The sequence below is a fragment of the Zeus faber genome (genome assembly GCF_960531495.2).
Source record: "Zeus faber genome assembly, chromosome: 10".
Taxonomy (NCBI): domain Eukaryota; kingdom Metazoa; phylum Chordata; class Actinopteri; order Zeiformes; family Zeidae; genus Zeus; species Zeus faber.
In genome coordinates, this window is record NC_137199.1 from 10380412 (window position 1) to 10402759 (window position 22348).

Below are 22348 nucleotides of genomic sequence, written 5' to 3' on the forward strand. Positions count from 1 at the left end.
GGTGGATAGGTCCTCTGTTTGCGGTTTGTTCGTGTTGTCTGGGTCGGTGCTTATTTCTTATCACGTGCTTGGGGATAAAAGCAGCGCCATAGAATGATTTCCTCATCCTTCCCACACCCTTATACAATGTCCCAAAGCAGGTTCTATGTTTTGGGAGGAAACAGCATGCATAATATGATGTAATAAAAAAATATACATGTATAAAGTCCAGCTGAGTGAAAAGTAAGACTTCCTTACAGTATGAACAATAATATGCAGTGTAGTATGCCTATACCTTTTGGAGATAATGAACTGTTTGATGAACTTTGAAAGGAGGGCAGATATTAGTGCATTAGCGTATCCTGGAGTGCTCAACGGACGTGCCCTTGCAGAAAGCATTTATTTCTGCATTTAATCATGATCTACTGGTATTCTATCTGTGGCTGATGTGATATTTAAAGTTTACGCTTCTCTATAAGCTGACGAATAATACCGATCTGATCTGCGTAGCTCATTTGGTGCTGAGGACTGAGTTCTGCCCTGCATCTTGACGCATGAACGCGCTCGGGAGGTTCGACGCTGTGCCGCTCGGGGGCGCTGGAACAAACAGAGCAAACCTGAGCAAAGCTGCGCTGTACCGTAGCTGAACTAAGATAAGATACGGATACTTTGTCAATCCCCAACGGGACATTCCAGTGTTGCAGCGGCAATGACAAATCAAACTCATCACCATGTTCTATTACATGCCTGTCTGAGAATGAGGGGATAGACAAACGCCTGGGCTTTCCCATTTAATCAGCTGTGACCGCCGAGGAATTCCATTCAACAAATTGGAAAAACCTTTAAAATTGCTCAAGAAAAAAAATATTCAAAATCAAAATGAAAAGGAAGGAAGAAACAAGTCCAAATGTAACTAAGATATTTGTTTGCATGCTTGAGGAGGCTATGTCGTATAATCGTGCTATGGTCAATGCTACTACTACTACTACTATTATTATTATTATTATTATTGCTGTTGTCGTTATTATTAACGATTATAATTTATTATTATAATAATAAATAATAAATAATACTAATAATACACTTTATCTACTGTTGTTCGTTCCATCTGCCAAACAATATTTTGTGAAATACTGTTGACATAATGAATTCAAATGAAAACAGAATTATATTGGATATAAATGCTGTATAAATATCTAACGTATTAGAAATTAATTTATTACAGGGGGAACTGCGACGCATACGTGTTACTTATTTCTATCATTTACTGTATGGTTAATATTATTATTACTCCTATGTTGTATGACTAACTGACACAATGTTTATAGGTATTTTATCTGATTATGTTTCCATGTATGTGCAACCGTGTCCTTTGATTCAAAGGTGACATTTTCCAGTGGGGGGGGGAAAACATTCAAGCGTTGCCCGACGACGCTGCCCTCCCTGGAACTCGGAAATCCGTCAATCAAGAGTCGGTGTTTCACCTCCGGGGCGCAACGTAAAAGACAATGAAAACTCCAGAGCGTTTTGCGTCGAAGCTGGACTCGGGGCCCGGACTTCCATTGCCGCTCCTCGCACATCCCCGAAGCAGCAGGAGGCCCCCGGCGTTCACCGCGTCCCAGCGCCACCGGAGCGCGTCACGAGGCTACGTAGCAGACGCCTTCGGTGCAAGGCGACGCCTGCGGCTCCGCGGGCCCGCCGGCAGGGGGCGCCGCGTGGCGCAAACCGACCCGCCACGGGGTTGTGCTTGCCGTGATCTCCATTTTGGATGTTTTTCTCCTGGAGGTTAGCGCCTACTTCGTGGATGTCTCGCCGCGGATCGCCGCCGCGGGCCTGCGCGAAGCGTGGCGTGTGACCGTCGTGCAGACACAGCCGACTTTTGAGGAGGGTCCGAACCGAGTTCGCCCCGAGTCGCTTCTTCCCCTCAGGCGCGAGGCGTCCGGCGTCCGGGCGGCGAACGGTGTTGTCGTCCGCGTTGTTGAATCGCAACCAAAACAATGTTGTCAGAGGATCTGATGACACCCATAAACAAGCAAGAAACTGAACGGTAGGAATCGTCCCTTTGCTTCCTTCCGTGTTAAGGCAAAAACAAAATTAAAAAAATGCACTGTATCTCTGCCTTTACTTGCTAGCTGGCTAGCTAGCTAGTTAGCTGACATTTAGAGAGGTATCAGTAAGTGGAGAGTGGCTAATGTAGCATGCTGCTAGTAACTAGCATACAGAAAGTGATGCGTCCATGACACTCCGCGCTCATCTGACTTTCTGGTGACACTCAGAACACAAACTGCCATGTTTGTCGAATAGAAAGATACTATATTCAGATTGCGGTGCTACGGTAGCTAACATTAGTGAACGGTAACAGTAATAGTAATAGTTTACAAAGTAATAACAACTGGAAAGAATGACAATATGCTGTAAAGTTAATATAAAAAAAAAAAAATATATATATATATAAATTGGCTGTGAGCAATAAGCCAAAAATAACTAGAAGATAAATTTGGCAATAGTAAATTGTGCAAGCGCGCCTACATACATTTTCCAACAATGTAATATATACAGGGTGGTGAAAGATAATAGTTTTAATATCCACACGTGGTTGTCTCAGACGGTTGCTTCTCAGTGTCGTGTAGGTGGTGGAGGGATTGTCCACGATGGCCTGGAGTTTAGCCCTCATCCTCCTGTTAGCCACCTATTTATCAGTGTTTACAAGTTGAACACGTTTCACTCTATGCCAACTTGCAGTAGGTGTGCGTACAATTGACTGGTATTATTTCAAGACCAGATCTAATCCCAGCGGTAATCCCAGTTGGCCTGTAAAAAAAAAACCCAAAACGCTGAGTTCAAACCTGGCGCACACCTTTAATCTCTCTGTTTTTGTCTCCAAAGGATCGAAAGATGGATAAAGAGGGAGTGAATAAGATCAAACATAACCGAGATGACCATTTAAGCAAGCTGTTCTACACTGAAAACCCCGGGGAGGGAACGTTAAAAGTAGCCCCTCACAGTGCCATGTCCATCACATCTGCCACCTCTGTTGTGCTTCCGTCCAGCCCATTGATGCAGCCAGGCGATGTGCCCAATGGCCTCGGTGACTGCTCCCTGCCAGAGGAGCTCACTTCAGCCTCTCTCACTGCCTCTGTCGGCTTTCTGCTGGACGACCCAGAGCCTAAGGGGGGCACCAAGGACCAGAGGCTCCAGCAACAGTTGATCCAGCCTCAGTCCCTGACACCAGAATCTATTGGGCATTACTCCCTAGGAGAGAACTTCTCCCGTTTGGAGGCCAGCATAGCAGACCTCACCCACTCCTCCTCCATGGACTCACTAATTGGGGGCTCTGATCCCAACTTTTTCAAAACGGGGGACTTCAGCATGGATAAGGTAGACCATGATCCCATGGACCTGGACCATGATGCCTTCGGGCACATTGGGAAAGATGTGGACATAAACCAGAAGTTGTTTAATGACAACACCCTGGACCTGCTCCCGGACTTTGAGCTCACCGGGTCCCCTTCGGATTTCTACGTAGGTCCCGACGCTTTCCTTTCCACTCTGTCAGATGATTCCCTGCTTGGTGATGTCTGCCCCGAAAAGGACACCAAGCAAACTTCGAGCACCAATGGAAGCGGAGCCACCTCCGCTGTGCTGAATGGCAGCGGCCTGACAAATCGGGACGACTCGAGCCTGTCCACCGCAGTAGCCCTCACTCCCACCGCCTCTCTGACAGCGGTTAAGAAAGAGAAGGACTCTGCTTTCATTCAGCTCTGCACCCCCGGGGTCATCAAGCAGGAAAAGACGTCTGCAGGCCGCGGCTACTGCCAACTGAGTGGCACGACTTCTCCTGAGCTGCCCTCCCCCAGCCCCATCTCCATATGCGGGGTGAGCACCTCAGGTGGACAAAGCTACCACTTTGGAGTCAGCTCCAGCAGCAGCCCAACCTCCAGCAGTCCCGGCGGAGCTCAGCAGCAGAAGGATCAGAAGCCAGCGTTCAATCTCTACCTCCAAATGGCAACCATTGGAGAGGCCTGGAACCAGGGCCAGGGGATCCGGGACAACCAGAGGGCCAGTGAGACCTTCTCCAGCTCTCCCTCTTTCCCTTCCACCTTTGCCAGGTAAGAGACGCAGAGGTTAAGCTACCAAAAGCAATTTGTGCAGTTCAGGTTACGTTTCAAGAAAGGAACGGATTTGGTGTACACATTAAATACTAGCACCGTGATGAACATTCTTCTTAGTATTGAACAGGATTATTTATAATGTGGACTCTTTGGATTCCTTTGTTTGTTTGAAGTAGCAAAATTATATTAAAGGGGATCTACTATGGGGAAAAACTCACTTTCTCAGTGCTTGTGCACATACATTTGGGTCTTTGATGGTCCTAACACACAAACTGGGAAATAAGACAACACAGTGAGTTTTTTGTGAGTTGCATATTTGAGGAAACATGTCATAAAACAGCCGTTCAGCTTTTCAGCTCTGATCTATGTCATCCAGGGCTTCAGTAGAATTAGAACCACCCCCCATCTGAGTAACACCACCAATGGCTGGAGCGTTACAGAACCCGCTAGTATCAAAGCTAAAAGCTAAACATGGGAAGTGCTCTGTTGTGCGGCAGAGACCAGCACAAATCTTTGAAAAGAAAGAGGAATTAATACCAACTGTCGGTGGGGAAAAAAACTGCAGACTATGAAAATGTAACTATTTAAAAAACAATTCATCTGTGTTTATTTCTTTAAATAAAAAAAATAATGCAGTAGGTTGACGCTGTGCATTTCTCCAATCAAAATAAATCAAAACAGTGTGTTTTTATTGTTTATAAAACATTTATTAACTAACTATAATCTATTTACTTTATTTATTAGGGTTGAATTTTATTAAAGGGCTCAAAGCCCGAAGGGGTAAAATCCTATTGTTTTCTTGCCGGTTTATTAGTATTCTTTGTTCACTAATGCTGTGTCTCAAATTGCTAAGAGCTGGAACGAGCCAGAAAAATGAAACTTGGCACAATAACTGGAAATGATGTGCAAATGCTTCCCAAGAAACATGACATATTGGCCAGTTGGTAGCGGTAATTAAGGCCCAAAAAGTGCAATTTTGGAAAGGCCACGCCCTTCACACCATGACTCAGATTAACTTGAAACACAAGTCCAGCTCAATGGGCTCTACAAAAAACCCTCTTGGACCATAAATGTCTGCCATGATGCGGGGCTTAGCAGGAAATAGGCCATAACTCAAGCTGTTTTAGAGCAATTCTGATTCAACTCGGAGGAGATATCCCCACATTATGTTCTGAAGATACATACCAAATTTTGTTGAAATCTGATAATTTGGTGCAATTATTGAAATGCTGCGTACATTATGATGATACAAGTGTGTGATTCGCCTCACTCATTCTTTTAACAGAATTAAACTCGCTAAAGTGACTTTGCTCGGCTTTGTGAAGCCCCAAACCCGCTCGTTACCGCTCGCAGCTTTTATTTTGGCTGATTGAGCTGCTTCCTTCTCTTGAGTGCAAAAAGGTTTGAAAATATTGCGGCTTGCGGCTATATATATTTTTTTTTTTATTTTCCGACATTTACTTCCAACAGTTTGCTGTGCGCCCTTCACCGTTCCTCAGGAAGTTACTATTCATCATGTCATATCCCTTCTATCCTGCAATTGCATTATGCCAAAAATAAACATGAGAGGTGCTCTGCTTCTGAGTGATCCCACTGCACACAGAGCAAGCTGCGAGGATAGTTTGTTTCAAAACCAGGATGAATTAATTGTGGCCTTATTTTTATGAAATGTTTAGAACTATTGATCCAGACGAAGTCTTTTCATGGTCAGGGGTGGACAACAGGTAGAATATGGTAGTGCTTCATGCTGGCTTAGTAATGTGATTGTGGTCATCATTATATCCCCCATGATCCTCTTTAACAGTACTTACAGTGTGCACAGTGACAGCTGAAACATGCAGCGTTTCCCACCCCAGAGGTAGAAGGCGGTGGAGCTCACAATGTCTTGATTGTCCTTCTCTTTCTATGCTGCCTGTAAGGTTTTATGGGCTCGCTTGTAAAGTAGACTTTGGGGCCCAGTCTCGCAGCAGCGCAAAAGAAATACGTAGGCGGCAAGAGAGAGTGACACGTCTGAGGAGCTTCTATTGTTTCTCTTTCCGTGTATCAACACAGGCTTATTTTCATGCTTGTCTGATTCACGTGTATCTAAAAAGAACTGATGAGTTTTCAGTTGGTGTCCGAAGGCCGGCATGCAGAAAATCCACATACCAGTCGGGGTACAGCCCTGATTATTTTTCTCTCCCTATTATTTGTTTTATAATTTATCCAAATGAGTTTTGTGGGTGTCAGACAAGAAGATATGCCAACTGCTTAGTAACGTTACTTCATAACAGTGTAGTCAGTGACCAGGAACAGATGGAGCAAGACTCAAGATTACCCTGCCTTTATATTCTCAATAGGTGTGTGTTTGTGTATGTTTGACCTTGGGATTATGTGGGTGTGTCTGGTGTGACTTTCGATGACTGCGAGTGTGTGTGTCCCTGCTGTGTTGTGCGGCGTCTCCCGACCTCAGCCTATGTGACATTTAGAGGCGCTTTAGAGCTCGCAGAGCGCCGGTGTGCAATACTCCCACGTCCTCACCAGCTCTTCTACCTTCTCACGCAATGTGGCCACTTTGCCGGAACGGCGTGGCGGTTTAAGTTTGGGCTCACCCAGACTGTGTATAGATTTGGCTCTATTTACCTGCAGTATCCCCGGGGCTTGGTGAACTACTTAACCACTCTGTTGTTTGTCACGCAAGCTGGAGCTGAACAACATATTCATACATGTCTCCATCCCTTTCAGGAACAATAGTTTTTCCCCATAACTCCTTTGTTGAATAATTTGCATATCCCAGGTTTACAGTGTGACTCGGTGGTCTGTCACAGCCGAGTGGTTTCTCACACAACTTGGAAGGCTTGCAACCTTGTTAATAGCATACTTTGTTTTCTCCTACTGTAAGCCTGTGCCCTCTGCCTGTGATAATGTATCTCGATATGATAGGACCTGATTGAGGTGGAGTTTAATGAGTTCATCTGCAATCACTGCTGACTGGTGATAGATGCATCCTCTGCTGAGTTGCATGTCTTTCATGTTACATCATTTTCAGTGTGGAATTTCCCCCGTCTGGTTTTGTTGTGAACCAAACCCATGTTGTGTTGAGCAGTTTGCATATCATACAGTAATACTATTGTCACATGTGCCGCCATCTAAAGTGTAGTGTCATTGTTATTCTCCTGCTATATAGGATTGCCCTTTGATATAGGAGGCAGATAACTGTGCATATAACGTTGTTTTTAATGTACAGTATATTCATGAATTCTCAGTCTGTTGGCCAGATCATGTGTTGTACAGGGTTATGGTATTTGAGGGCAATAAAACCGACGGGAATAGAGCCATTGTCATTGGACAGACATGGCAGTCTTCTGCGTTTTATAGCCTTACGTCTTCCTCTGATACATTTTCAAGTGATGTATTGCCTTTTTTTTTTTTTTTTTTTTTTTTTTTTTTTTTGTTTGGCAAGAGAGCTTTTCATTTTATCCAAATAAAATGTCATTGTCTCTCCATGTGACGCAGTTCATACCACCCTGCTAGTTTTTCTTTGGCTATAGCTAGATAGTGTTGAATGTAATCCAAGAGCTGTTGTTTTGGTCATAATGTGTAACAGCTAAAGGAAAAGTATGGAGACTCTTTAGGTTTTTGCGGTATGTGGGGTAATTAGGTATTGTGCGGTATGTGGATGTCTTTCCAACTATTTTGGGGGGGGGGGGGAATATTTGGTTAAAATAAATTCATACGGGAAAAATACTGGTTGTCTATACTTATTGTAGTTACTTACTGGTTCTCTATGTCGCTTAAGCTTTAAAAATATGTTTATTGTGTGACTACAATCTCCTCATTGTCTGACTGTTGTACTATCCCGCCTCGTGGATAGTGATGTTACGGCATACCATTTTAAGGTATACCGCGGTATCAAGCAACCACGGTTCTGAATCGTAAGCCTTTCCCTGTAATACTATTCCCACGGTGTAAATTTGTGTTGCAAAATTTAGGATTTAAACTTTAATTCACCTTACCTTATGTTGCCGCTACCCGGTTGCAGACAGCCAAATGTTGTAATAATCATTCCAATGAGTAATTTCATTAAGCACCGCATTCCGCCAGAACTGCTTTACGCCAATATTTTACGACACAGTGCTATACGTTACATGCGTGCGCATGGGAGTTTAAACAAGTGTAAACAAAGATGGCGGAACACGGCCCTGGGCAAAATTGCTCATTGGATGGATTGTTGCAGCATTTGACTGCTACCCCGCAGTGGTAACGTAGGTGAGGTGAATAAAAGTTTACACTTTCAATTTTACAAATAATTAGGATTTTAATTTTTATGTCACTTACATTGTCTCTCATGTGAATCTGAGAGCCCTGACAAGCACCTTTCTATGCTGCACCGCAGCATAGAAAGGTGCTACTGTAGAATACTGTGCTACTGCTACTGTAGAATACTGTAAACGGCGGTATTTTGGTCGATACCGTACTATACTGTGAAATTTCATACTGTTACATCCCTACTCATGGAACTGAGTCGGGGAAAGGAAATCCAGCTTTGTTGTACTGAGTAAACAACGATGATGGCAACCAAAACGGTAAAACACATGACATGAAAATTATGAATACTTTAATACTCTCAGCACTTGTATAAAGAAATAAAACCCCACCCAGATCAACTGTTTTGCACGGCTTGGCCGTGCTTGGCACCACTTGGGTCTTTCATTGGTCATTCAGAAAGCTGAGTGACGCACCACTGTACACTGCAAAAGGCTCAACTGGAACTTTTTGGCCCAATCATTGTTCTCACTAAAAATTCTCCCTTTTTTTCGGGGTGGCAGGTAGAATCTGTGATGCGATGGGAATCGTCTTTAGATGAAGGGGCCACATGAGGGAAAGAAGACCGCTGCAAGAAGCTACACGTGTTGCCCAGTGTTGTTTCTATGTACGATTCCTTAATGTGTGGCTCTAATTGTGCCAATTAAAACCATATAAAACCAAGCCTTGCACAAATAACAATACTACTGTAAGTTTGCACAGGCAAGTTGAGCAAGTTTGTTCCTTGATTCTCAGCCTTTTTACTACAACTCAGAAGTATTGAAATCACACTAAATACTGCACAACAGAGAAGGGTAATGGAGCGAGGCTTACACTTTTCCCTGGTAGCTGCCATTTGGGAGAGGCCCCGCTGCTCCAATGACGACAAAGTGCCATGCGGCACCACATTGAATTTCTATAAACCAGGGCAAATTCTTTAACGAGTTGACAAACTTTTGATCAGTCCATTTATCACAGTTTTTATGAATGTATCAACAGGATTCTGGCTGTAGACCCAGCTACATGAGGTATCTTTTTATCCTCCGTTTTAGCCAAGTGTTTTCGCTCTCGACGCTTTGAACAGGGCCCCCATTCAGTGCACACGGTCTTGATATGTCGCTCCCTCCTTTCGCCCCTCGGCCCCTGTTGTTGCTTCCTGCAACCAAGGGCAGAGACCTTGCGTGTCAGCAGATGAGCCATTGTAAATCACGTTTTATGACGCCCGCTGTGTTTGTGTCGGTGAGAGGGAGTGAGTGAGAGATGCCTGTGTCAGTTTTTTTTTTTTTATATTATGCAGTATGCATGAGTGTAGGGAGTTGCGCATGCTTGGACGTGGGTGTGTCGTGAGCGCTCAGGCAGGCAGGCATGCAGGCAGGCGGACCACAGAGTGTTGCTGTGAAGCTCTCAATCTCCTGACCTACTTTCTGTCCCCGCCTCCCACAGCTGGCGCCAAGCTAACTCACCAGATGAAATGCCTGCCATTCCTTTTGCTTTCCTCGTTATTACCACGCACCCCAGTAAATACCTTTTTGCCATTTTGCACACTCAAGCTGTAGTCACGTTCATGAAGTCAAACAGGTTTACAGCAGAAATAACTAGGGTTCGAACGGTAGAGCTACAGTTCTGTGTTTCCCCCCCCTGCTTATTTTCACTGCTGTACAGTTGTCAAGTCAGCAATTTTCAATGTTTTTGGAGTGGGTTCCTCCCACATCCAGTGGTATGTTGTCCAGCTCGAGGTACCGTGGCGAATGTGGAGAGAACCCGCCTTACAGTGACTCCACTGCCCGTGAAGTCCTGTCACGCCTTCACACAGGCAGTAACTGTGTGCAATATGGAAAATAATATGTAAACTCAGATCCTTGAGGTTGTTTTTCTTGCGCCAAGCCCAGGGTAAAGTCCCACACCCCACAGGCAAATAGGCCTCCGTCTCAGGTTTAAGACAAAAAAGTTTATTTTGCAGATAGAAGAATTGGTTCATGTCAAGATATATTGCATGTGTATAGAATTCTTATACATATTTTTTGCTCATAAATTGATCAGTAAATTGACGAATTGATCCGCTTCCTAGGATCGGTCATCTCCAAGTCTGCTCAAATAAACCCCTCCCTGCTCCCTGATCAAAGCTCTGCTGTTGTTCAGCGTGTGAGAATGATTCAAAGCGAGTGGACCAGTTCCCCTTTCTATTTCGGTGGCTCTTGCCTCAGGGAAGGAGCACTTCCTTCTGCTCCTCCCCTCTGCTCACTCCTCAGCAGGGGGGAGGGGTGTTAAGCTAAGGAGTGGTGTGCAATTATGATGACCCCAACTATACAATGGTATAGTATCTAAAAGCCAGTCAGATTTATTTTTGTATCATTCATTCCCCCACTCAGCCATCCATCTTGGTTTACCACCAGGGTCCATCTGGCATTTTGCTCGGTTCCTGGAGGCACGACCTTTAGCTAAGATGCCTCCTCAATGTGAGACAAAGAGCAGCACTAACAACGTTTCCTTATTTTATTATTATTTGTATGGGTGTGGGTGGGCGGGTGGAAAAGACCACTTGTTACTTTAACTTGGAACAATGTAGCCTGAATAAATGTCCACAGGCTGAAAGGTGTGAATAGCTGCACATACTCCATATCAGCTTTAAGAGATACTGCACTGTTGTGTTCTTTTATCCCTCAGTGGCTGCTTGTCTCGATCCGCCGAGAGTGTAGAGCATAAGGATCAGGGGCCAGCCTGGATACTGCTGACAGTTGCTGGTAAAAGGGGATTATGAATTGTCAAGCAGGGCACTGGGCCACAGTATTTAGCGTTGGTGCAAGAAGTGGCCTACTTCATTAGACCTACGCTGATTGATTACATAGCTAAAAACCAAATGGGGGAAATTGTTGAGGGGAAGGCCCGTCTTTGAATCTCCGTTCTTCCTCGCCCTGGTATTGCACTGACCGATAGTAAACCCAAGTGGGAATGCAAGCGCTTCCTGAAGACGGCAGGCAAGAAGCTCAACATATGGCTTCCAAAAGGAGGAAACTTGGAAGAAGGAAACGGTTGCTGTACTCCAGACAATCCACAAAAACAGATTTCTGGCTTGTCTAACCACAAGTCTAAGGTTAGACAGACTCACTAAATGTGATTGATTGATCTCCTTCCTGAGTTTGTTGGAAATTAGGGATGCAAATGTCAAGGACTTTCCTTAATTGGTGGTTATTAACCTCAAGAAAAACAATTTCTAACATAAAAGCTAATGCCATCACCAGGGGATGGCCCGTGGGGACCTACGCAACTCCCCACGACTTCGAGATTTTGTGACTTGCCGCGAGGAGCGTTTCTCCTCATTTAATTTCAATGGAGGAGTTCCAGGCAAGACTCGCCAGGCTGGTTCATGCATACAGGAATATTTTAGACCCGTCTTTGCGCAAATTTAAATATTTTAACTTTTTGCTGTCCTCCATGACGTAATTAGCCAGATGTGACGTAGCAGATCAAGTCTGGTGCAGATATGAACAGAAATGACTAAACATTACTGAAATTCTTATACAAAATAATGGGCACAAAATAAGTCATCACCATAGCACCATATCGCTTGTTTCGTTCTTGCTTCGTACCTCTCCCTTACTCCGGGGGTTTTTTGTTTTTTTTCATTTTGGGTTTTTTTCTCGTCAAAATCTTAATCTATTCAATCCTTATTCACAGTTCATCGATAGTCTCTGAATTGCTGTTATCCCTAGCGGAAATCCTCACATGACAAAAAGTCTTGTACTCGTAACTCAAGTGCAAGGCAAACTAATCAACAAGATTTGCGCGAACGAGGTTAGTCCGGTTTGCACAAACAAGTGTCGGGGCAAAGCACTCACTTCAGGCCTTATTTGTTGTTGGGTGGCGTAACAAGCTGAATACTGCAGTAATTGGATTTAGGCCAGTAACCTTAAGCCTTTTCATAGTAAAGCTGGCCTGATCACACCTTTCAGCCTTGATCCCAAGCGGACGACTGAAGGACAAACATTTTTCTTCCTACTGTTGACCATACTTGCGCTTGGACCTTCACAGTCTTTTGTATGTGTCTGCGTGTTAAGCCTCCTTTTTCAGTTTTGCATAAAAACAGTTCTACATACCTTAAATTATCAGGGTATGAAGTTACCTCTTGTCATCGGATCATGTCGTCAAACAAGGCGTGTACCTCAGTTGCCTTGCGTCCCCTGCCTAGAAAATGTATCCGGTTAATCTAGTTTAGTAATCTAAATCTAGTTTCGCCTTTTGATTCATGAAGTAACCTGAATCAAAAATCGTATTATCCAGCCGAATCGGATTAGACTGTCAAAATTGTGAGTCGGGTACAGCTCTAGTATGGTACACAGTAAGTACAAGTGACCTATGTTTTTTCGTGGGTGAGGCAAGAATACATCTTTTTAATATATTGTAGAGTGATACAAGAGACATGGGGGGTAGAGAGAGGGAGCGACACACAGCAAATGACCACAGGCTGGATTCAAACCTCAGTCGCTGCAGGCTTTTCGCCTTTTTCGCCTACAAGTTATGGTGGCCATGGTTCCAGGAGAAATTGCATTCATTAAGGATTAAAGGGGCATTTCCCCCTGGTGAGACATGGCCCTGAAGTGGGTGTTCCACATAGGGCAGGGCAAATATAGACTGGTGATAAGACAAAGGAAGACTCAATTCATGGAAAGTAAAGGTACAAGCTTTGGCACCATTTCACCAAGCAGGCATTAGCTTACATTTCTTCCGGCGCTGTTAGAGATTCATCTCTATCGTGTTTTAGTTACACACACATACGGGTCGCATGTCTCAATCACTCTAATTTGCAAAGCTGAGCCTGCTGTGTCAATTTTTGTTTATATCATTGTATCTGTGTGAAGTATTTTCTTAACTTTCTTTCTTAACCTAATGAATAAAGAATTCTCTATGATTAGGAAGCCCTGTGAAGCCCACTTACGTCATTCATAGATGTCCAAGTGATATTTCAGGTCTAGAACACGGTCGGCTGGTGGTCATTGCTCGAGGAAACTGTAAAAGATGGGCTTTTTGATGTGGACAAGGAGGTGGTGATTGTTTGTCCTCTCACTGACTAAAAACGTGAAAAAGTCAAAGAATAATTACTTTCTTGACCCCCTTGGTGAAAGGTGTTCTCTGCTTCTCTGCGCCCATCCTAACTGTTTAGGAGCAGTGGGCAGCCACAGCACGGTGCCTGGGCACCAAATCATGACGTAGAGTCGAGGGCATTGGCAAAAGTGTGAACCTGACGTAGAATGACGGGGCAAGAAACCCACATGAGCATGTTTTCATGTCCTCCCCATGTTCATGTGGGCCTCCTCTGGCAAATTTCCCCATGGGGATCTCTCCACGAATTGGTGATTAATATGTGGAGGGAAAGCACTCCCAAACCTCTCCTCCCTTCTAATTACGGGAGGAGAGGGAGTAGGAGCCAATATCATTTTGTTGACCGTGCTTCCATGATGTTCGTCAATAGAGCTCGGTAAAATCTTAAGAGGATCCCCGGCGGCTGGGCCGTTAATCTCGCCGCCTGGATCTACTGAAGGCAGTGCTTTGATGTTTCACCTGGGGGCGATGCGTCCGGGATCCAGCTGCACCCTTCAGATTTTTGGGGGAATCGCCTGCTCTCATTCAAAGAGCCGGATGTAGTATAACTCGACTGTGAACTCTTGCCGCCCGGCGAGGGCAACAGCAGCAGCAGCAAGCCTCCGTGCTGGCATCACGGGGGTGCCGCACAAAGGCTCCCGTCAAATTAGACAGCCTTTGTTTTTGTGCTGCTGCAGTGGCAGACGGACTGACCGATGCATGCGTTGTCGCGTAGACTCAATATCCTCATTGTGTGGGCATGGTTGCTGTGGCTATTGGGTTAGAAAGAGGGTGGGGACCTCTGGCACAGGGCTGCAGCAGAGCCAGGCGCCCTCTAGTGCATTTAGGAGTGCAACACGCGTGGGAATATCTGCGGCGAAGTCATGAGGAAAAGAGCAGCTTTATGACAACCACTGGCATTACCGTTGAAACCGCGGGCCCCCTGAGAATTTAGGCTCTTAAGTTCTAAATGGGACACACAATGGGACTTTCCCTCCCTCCAGTTGGAGGTTTGGAAGGAAAGTAAAAAGGAATTTGAAAACAATAAGGAGAGCACTTTTATCATCTGTTTTTTTTTTTTTGTTTTTTTACATGGAAACTTGTGTTTTCTAAATAAAATGGAAGCTTTCAGGGAAAGGCTTGGATCATGTGTGACTGTTTACGCAGCTGCTATTATGCATGTTGAAAAGGTAAGCAGGATTAGTGGTCACCACATTAGCTAGTGGCCCCTTTCCCTACTCGTGCTTCCGTTTTGAGGCCCGACCCTGACTCCTAATGCCGTCTCTCTTTCCTTCCGTGCCCTCTGCGCAGTTCTACCTCCAGACAGGAAGGCGAAGCGGCGTCCTCCTCGGTCCAGGTCAAGAGCGCCGGGACCGCCCACAAGATCTGCCTGGTGTGCTCGGACGAGGCCTCTGGCTGCCACTACGGTGTGCTCACCTGCGGCAGCTGCAAGGTCTTCTTCAAGAGAGCCGTGGAAGGTACGGAGGGAGGAGCCCGCTTATCCGCCGTTTGGTGACCAGCCACACTTGACACGGGTCAAAGTGACGCCGAGACTATTCCTTCGGCTAACCACCCTCTCTCCGTCCCCCCCCAGGGCAACACAACTACTTGTGTGCCGGAAGGAACGACTGCATCATCGACAAGATCAGACGAAAGAACTGCCCCGCCTGCCGCTTTCGCAAGTGTCTGATGGCAGGCATGAACCTGGAAGGTACGAATTACCTGCTCCTCTCGTGTGTGATTTATTTCTCTTTTGCCTTTTGCTACTGAATAGACATTGTGCATAGATGTGAAACACAAACACTTAATTTGCCACCTTCTAGGTTTGTGTGCGCTGAAATGCTTATTCAAGGAGTCCTGCGCACGGGACATAAAGACACGAAACATAAAGAAACTGAACAAATAGCTTATTTTTATTCACTGCAATATTATTACAGAGTATTTGTTTATATTGTTTATTGAATTTAACTAAATTTGGCAACCTATGCAATACATGCGACAAACACGTGTGATAAAAGTATTGGAAATCAGCCTGGGGGGGGGGAAGGAATTGTCACCTGAGAATGTCCCCCAATACATCGGATCCAAAGATGCATATCAAATCAAAAAGAAAAGCAGCTGGATTTTCTTTTTTAATGACACTGAAATGGATTATTCAGTCATTCTGTTCTAATGTCACCAAACTAGCAGTCTGTAATGATCATTAAAAGTAATGGATACAGGTTGTCTCAGCCGGTACCTCCAAACCTTCAGGAGTCAGAATCGGCGTCTGCAGTGACAAAGCAGCCCTAATGCAGATGACTTTGAAGGCACCTGATGACGTTCCTTCTCTCCTCCTCCATGTCTCCTCTCCCGGCAGCGCGCAAGACCAAGAAGCTGAACCGCTTAAAGGTCCTCCAGCACAACAACGCGGCGGAGCTGCCGCCGCCCCCGCCAGCCGAGGCCCGCTCCCTGGTGCCCAAGTCCATGCCCCAGCTGGTGCCCACCATGCTCTCCCTGCTCAAGGCCATCGAGCCAGACACCATCTACGCCGGCTACGACAGCACCCTGCCCGACACCTCCACCCGCCTCATGACCACCCTGAACCGGCTGGGCGGGCGGCAGGTCATCTCCGCTGTCAAGTGGGCCAAGGCTCTGCCCGGTAAGAGGCCGTAACGCTTGTCACCAAATACCTTGAATGTGATAGTGTTGTGATTGGACAGCTGTTGGTGCTTTGATGCTCCTAGATACATCAGATACTCGGATGGGTAAACGCAGAGAAATTTCAAATTTCCCCGTTGTGGGACCGATAAGGGTTTATACATACATAAATAAATATTTGACTTAAGTTTCCAAAGTTGTCCAGAGTTAATTATTCAGTAAAGTAACACAGTATACAAGCTATATCAATGTACTGTATCTAGTCTCCACCAAACAATTTTTATATTATATTATATTATTATTGCTCACGACTTATTTTAGGTGTATTGTTATTGTCAGTTGTATATTGTAAATTTTCCTATCCCCTAGTTAACTTTAAGGTTTACTGCACCTTTTATTTATTTATTTATTTATTTATTTATTTATTTATTTTTAATTTTTTTCCATTACATTTTTTAGTTTTATACGGGGGGACGGGGCACGGAACCGTCAATTCTTAGTCATGTACAGCCCTACAAATAATTACTAATAATCGGACACACAGAAGAAATCCCCCATATTTTTAATGGACTGTCTCTCCCCCTTCGCCGCGGTGCAACGTGCTGAAGTGACGAGCAACTGAAGTATTGTTTCTTCAGAAGCCCTTGAACATCGGATGGAAGACAGTCAATGATGATAACTAAACGATAATTATTGTGTTTATATTTCAAATCCTCCTGTCGCTCTCACCAGGCTAATCTTTCCCACTTATTTTTATGTCATTTTTACAGTTTTCATTTAAACTCTCAAGTTTATATTTATTGTTTGTCAACAGGTTTATTGTACATTCCATATTTTCTTTTACTTTACTGTTGATCTTAGGTTTATTGTTTTTTTTCACACCTTTCCCATCCTCTCAACTTTAAGGTTTATTGTGCATTGCCATTTATTTTCCCTATTTTTATGAGATTGCCTTATGATTGATGAATAAATGAAGTATAAAGTACCTATCTTATCTAGTTATATATATATATATATATATATATATATATATGGATATATCTAAACCCACTAGCAGCGATTGGCCAATCTGCCAATTAATGAGGATTGAATGAATCCTCATTGTTTTAAGCATGAGAACTGAAGAACCGGAACTGGGACCCAAACGGCGATGGCCGCAGCAGCTCAACTAAAATGACTGACTTAGATAAGAACCGATGCTATTGGTGGCAGTAGCGTTTAGTAAAGATCGTTCCCCGTCTCCTTCCGCCCCTCAGGCTTTAGGAACCTGCACCTGGACGACCAGATGACACTGCTGCAGTGCTCCTGGCTCTTCCTCATGTCCTTCGGCCTGGGATGGAGGTCGTACCAGCAGTGCAACGGCAACATGCTCTGCTTCGCGCCCGACCTCGTCATCAACGAGTACGTGCCCTGCGCCCTGTGTTGAAACCATGAAAAGAAACTGGTCTTGTTTTTTAATCTGTTAGCGCTCCCTACGATGTATAGTTTGATAATCACATTACATATAAGAGATAAGATAAGATAAACCTTTATTAGTCCTACAACGGGGAAATTTGCACCGTTACAGCAGCAAAAAGTGACAGCAGAAAATAAAGCATATCGGGGTAAGCACTATAAACAATATAAAATATAGACCTAAGTAGAAATGTACTATATGTAATACATGAATTGACATAATTTTTTTTTTTGTCTTGGGCGATTACCCCTAAACCGCTGTTTGTGTTCTACCTCTCTTCCTCCTCCCCGTGGTTTAACCTCGCCACGATCCAAATGTTTAAACACACTTTTTAACTGTTTTCATTCCACCATCTGGTACAAACCGCAAAATCTGCATGTTGGCAACGGAGGCCCTTGAACCTGTATATTTTACAGATGAGCTCAGATGAGCGATGGGAGCTCATCTGCGGTCTCATCGCACTTGATTGGAACCGTCTCGCGGCCCCTACGATGACTTGCTATCGTAAAAAAACGAGGTGATTAAAACCGCCTCGGAGGAGCGTAGTTCCTCTCCGCTGAATCACCATGAGTTTGATCAAAGAAATGTGTTTCTGCCTGACTGCTTCCTGGAACTGGACGCGAGCCTGGGCATGCAACTCGAAACATTTGGTTTAAATGGGAATAACGTAATCTCTAACACTCGAGATGGCATTCCTAGCCATATAAACCCACGACCAGTGCAATACCTGTGTAATAACTGTCACACCTGTATAAGGCTTTGTGTGTGTTGCTACGTTTTTTTTAACCCCAGGGACCGGATGAAGTTGCCCTACATGGCCGACCAGTGCGAGCAGATGCTGAAGATCTCCAGCGAGCTGGTCCGGCTGCAGGTTTCCCACGATGAGTACCTGTGCATGAAGGTCCTACTGCTGCTCAGCACAGGTCAGAGTCTTCTCTTGGATCATTTCTGCTGATAGAGTTAACTTGGGTGTTTAAAGTCATCTCCTCTCAGTGGTATTGTGATGTAATCAAGACGTCTCCATACAGCAATGCCTCATTTTTCTAGACCGCAGCTGGTTCCTCTAGAATATGACTTTGACTGTATGCGTGAATATCATGATGAATATCCAAAGATGCAGAGCTCCTGTATGTTTTTTGGCGAGACATAAAAAGCCGGTCTTTCTTAATTTCCACCCAACAGGAATTTTCAGTTAAATCATGGTAACAAGACATGGCACTCAAGGCAAATGATGTCTGAGAAACGTATGAAGCAATAAACCGCCTGTGTATTATGACAAACAGCGTAGTCTTTTTGTCTATTTGTCTTTTGTCGAAAATATTCTGCTATTGCGGTTAGTTCTGCATATCTGGCAACCGATTGCACGATATACTTTGTGGTTCAGTGTAAACTAATATTTTTGTCCAGAGGGTTAGAAGTTACTAATGGCCATTCAGGCTTAGTCCCCACAGTTGGATGAGTTAATTAAAATGGGAAATGTTTCACCAAGCTCACGACATCGGAAGCGTAAACGGGAGCTGGGTGACTCGGCGCAGCCGCCACCATCGCTCTGGTAGAAGTTCAAACGCCGTCCTCTTCTCCGCTCCCCGTCCCAACACCCCTCCCCCTCCTCCCCCCGCAGTGCCAAAGGACGGCCTGAAGAGCCAGGCGGTGTTTGACGAGATCAGGATGTCCTACATCAAGGAGCTGGGGAAGGCCATCGTCAAGCGGGAGGAGAACTCCAGCCAGAACTGGCAACGCTTCTACCAGCTCACCAAGCTGCTGGACTCCATGCACAAGGTACGAGCTCGCCGCCGTCCTCCCATGGCAACGGTTGCAACGAAGCGCTCGTCGGGTCGGTTTGCTCGGATACGGAAACGTCAGCATCTGTAAACGTTGTTGTCGGAAACAGGAAAACGAACATGTGACTACATTGTTTATTCTCTTTATTTTTTATTTTTATTTTCTTACTTCTACAAATATTTGTATTTGTCTACGTTTGCGTTACTTTCCGATTCTGATTGTATCTAAAGGAATTTTATGATTGACACTAAGGCTGAAAGATTAATCGATTATTCAGTATCACAATTGCACTTTGAAGGAGTAATTGTAAACTTGCGAAGGGTGGGGTTTCTTGGATGATGTTTTCAGTAAATGCTGTGCGTCTGGCTCGCGGGCCCTGTGTGTACCTGAGGGTCTGTTTGTTTTGTGAGTTGACGTTTGCCAAGTGGGCGGCGGCTCTTTTAGTGACGCACGGCGATTCTGGTGCAGGAAGCTCCACCCACCCAGCGAACGGGGGGATGGAAAGAAACTCCCCCGCTGAGGATTCTAACCAGTTAGACATCACGGCCCCCCACTGGCCCTAGCGAGTCGCGTATGCATAATATCAGCCCCACCCAAGCGTTCATCATGCCCATCGTATTGACGATGTTCCCTGTTAACTAATTTTTATTTTTTTTCTCCCTGTTTCCTATTGAATGAAACAAAAAAAGCCCCCCCGACATGTGAATAAGCCAATTAAAATTTCTGATGAATATTCCGATCAAAGCCGTCGTTCTACACTGGCCTGTGTGTCACCCCCGGATTTTCAGGGGCCCCATCTGGCCCCCCCTATGAAAAGTCTCTGGGGGCGCCACTGGCAAAGGAGTTAAATAGACATTGGTGCCAATTCACATCATTTACACGGGTATCATAGTTTATATTTTAACTCTTAATATGGCTAAGTTCTATATAATGTAGTAAATGCACAGGTGCATATATGTACATCTAAATCTCAATATCGGTTAATGAAATTGCTATTGGGTATCTTTTAACACGTTTACAGGCTTCTTATCAGGTCCTTGAGGTGCTTGAATTTCATCCTTGGTAGCCATTGGGGGGGGGGGGGAGACCTCTGATATTCCCCCTGGTTTTGTGATTCAAATCCTAACGCAGTAAAAGACATTCCACAGTGGCTTTTATGACATAGGTTATACCAGGGAAATGTACATTTAATCCAGCATGGTTGACACTTATAATATTGTATTGTAATAGTGTGTGTGTGTGTGTGTGTGTGTGTGTGTGTGTGTGTGTGTGTGTGTGTGTGTGTGTGTGTGTGTGTGTGTGTGTGTGTGTGTGTGTGTGTGTGTGTGTGTGTGTGTGTGTGTGTGTGTGAAGTGTCCTTGAAAATAAAGTGCTTTAAAAAGAAGCACTCGAAAGTCCTTGAATGTGATTTTGTAACCCTGCATTTCAGGGCTGACTACATCATGTGCAGAACCACGGTTTAGTGTCGACAGTTAAAGGTGCTTTGCCAACACTCGCTTTGCTGCATTAATGCAGTGAGGACACAGGTGGCCATGCAGTCCCGCCTAATGACCCCACCCGCCTCCGTCTCTCCGCAGATGGTGGGCGGCCTGCTCAACTTCTGCTTCTACACCTTCGTGAACAAGTCGCTGAGCGTGGAGTTCCCCGAGATGCTGGCCGAGATCATCAGCAACCAGTTACCAAAATTCAAAGCGGGCAGCGTCAAGCCGCTCCTCTTCCACCAGAGATGACTGCCCCCCCCCCCCGACGGCACCGCCGCCCCGAAAGAGGAGGAGGACGAGGCGAACGAGAGGAGGACAAAAAAATAATAAAAAAATGTAAAAAAAGAGAGAGAGAGCGAGAGATATTCCGATGGGATGTTTGGTGAAGGGTGGACGGCGAGGGGACTTTTTTTTTTAAGAAGGTTTAAAAAAAAAAAAAAAAAAAAAAAAAAAACAGAGCGAAAGCAAGAGATTAGGTTCTGTGGCGGAGAGGACGTAGTTGTATAGTGTATAACAAGTAGGATTTATTTTGTAAGATAATCACCGAGTGAAATAGGCTTAACCATCCACATCGTCTCAGGTTTCCTACCCTCAGATACCGAAAGATATCTACAGCGGAGAAAAGTAAATATCGATGTATGTGATTTAAACGTATTTTCTACCGTTTTGTTTTTGGAAAAAATGTGCGGCAGTTCCCCCCCCCCTGCTCCGGGGTGGTGTGTTGTTTGTTTGTTGTTTTTTTCCCCACCCGGGAAGGCGACGGGACGAACCTCACGCTTTCCCGCTTTCCGGCTTCCGCTCAGAACAATATCCTCGTTTTCCAAACCGCCATTGAAAGAGCATGTTTTTTGTTTCTTTTTTGTTTTGTTTGTTTTTTCTTTCTTTGGTTTTCCTTCCAAAATCGCTTCGACGCACCGGACGCGACGTGGGGCGCGGGCGGGGTCGCTGCTCGGCGAGGCTCTCGCGCCCTTCTTCCAGGATTCAAGCATCTGTTTCAAAAGGGAAAAAAAAAATTTTCAACAAAAAAAAATGTGCCTTGGAAAAAAAAAAAAAAAAAAAAAAAATTGTTTTATATATATATATATATATATATATATATATTAAAAAAAATAAAGAAAGAAAGAAGAAGCTTCGCATCCGATTTGTCCTCAGCCATACGACAGGACCCCAAGACCAGCTTCCCTTTGCTCTCATTATGGTCTGCCCTCGTTATCCGTGATTGTATTTTTCTATTCTCGCAGTTGCACATTGGCTTCCCTTCCGAGGCGTCGGCCTAAAAAGTAAGTCACTCCGATCGACGTTGGGGGGGGGGGGGGGGGTGGTGCCGCGTTCACGTGGCCTCTCGCCGTCTCTCCCGCTTTGAAACCCAGTCAGACGCACGTGCTGTTTCAGCACCTAACCCCGCCCGCCCCCCGGAAGCGACTCGTACCGAAAATACCGAAGAGCGATGAGATGTAGACGCTGGTGCACAACCGCGTTCCCCCCCCCCCCCCCCACCCCACCCCCCCCCCCCCCCCCCCCCCTTTTGTTGCTCCTGC

At 45.0% G+C, this 22348-nt stretch overlaps 1 protein-coding gene across 1 annotated transcript; it reads left to right on the forward strand.

Annotated features, from left to right (window-relative positions):
• Positions 1-1757: 1757 nt before the first annotated feature.
• nr3c1 (nuclear receptor subfamily 3, group C, member 1 (glucocorticoid receptor)) lies at positions 1758-22099 on the forward strand. The gene is made up of 9 exons (XM_080008521.1): positions 1758-2026; positions 2866-4088; positions 14763-14929; positions 15046-15162; positions 15811-16092; positions 17348-17492; positions 18340-18470; positions 19169-19326; positions 20907-22099. The coding sequence occupies exons 2-9, from the start codon at positions 2875-2877 to the stop codon at positions 21057-21059; spliced, it is 2367 nt and encodes a 788-aa protein (XP_079864647.1). The 5' UTR covers positions 1758-2026; positions 2866-2874; the 3' UTR covers positions 21060-22099.
• Positions 22100-22348: the final 249 nt, after the last annotated feature.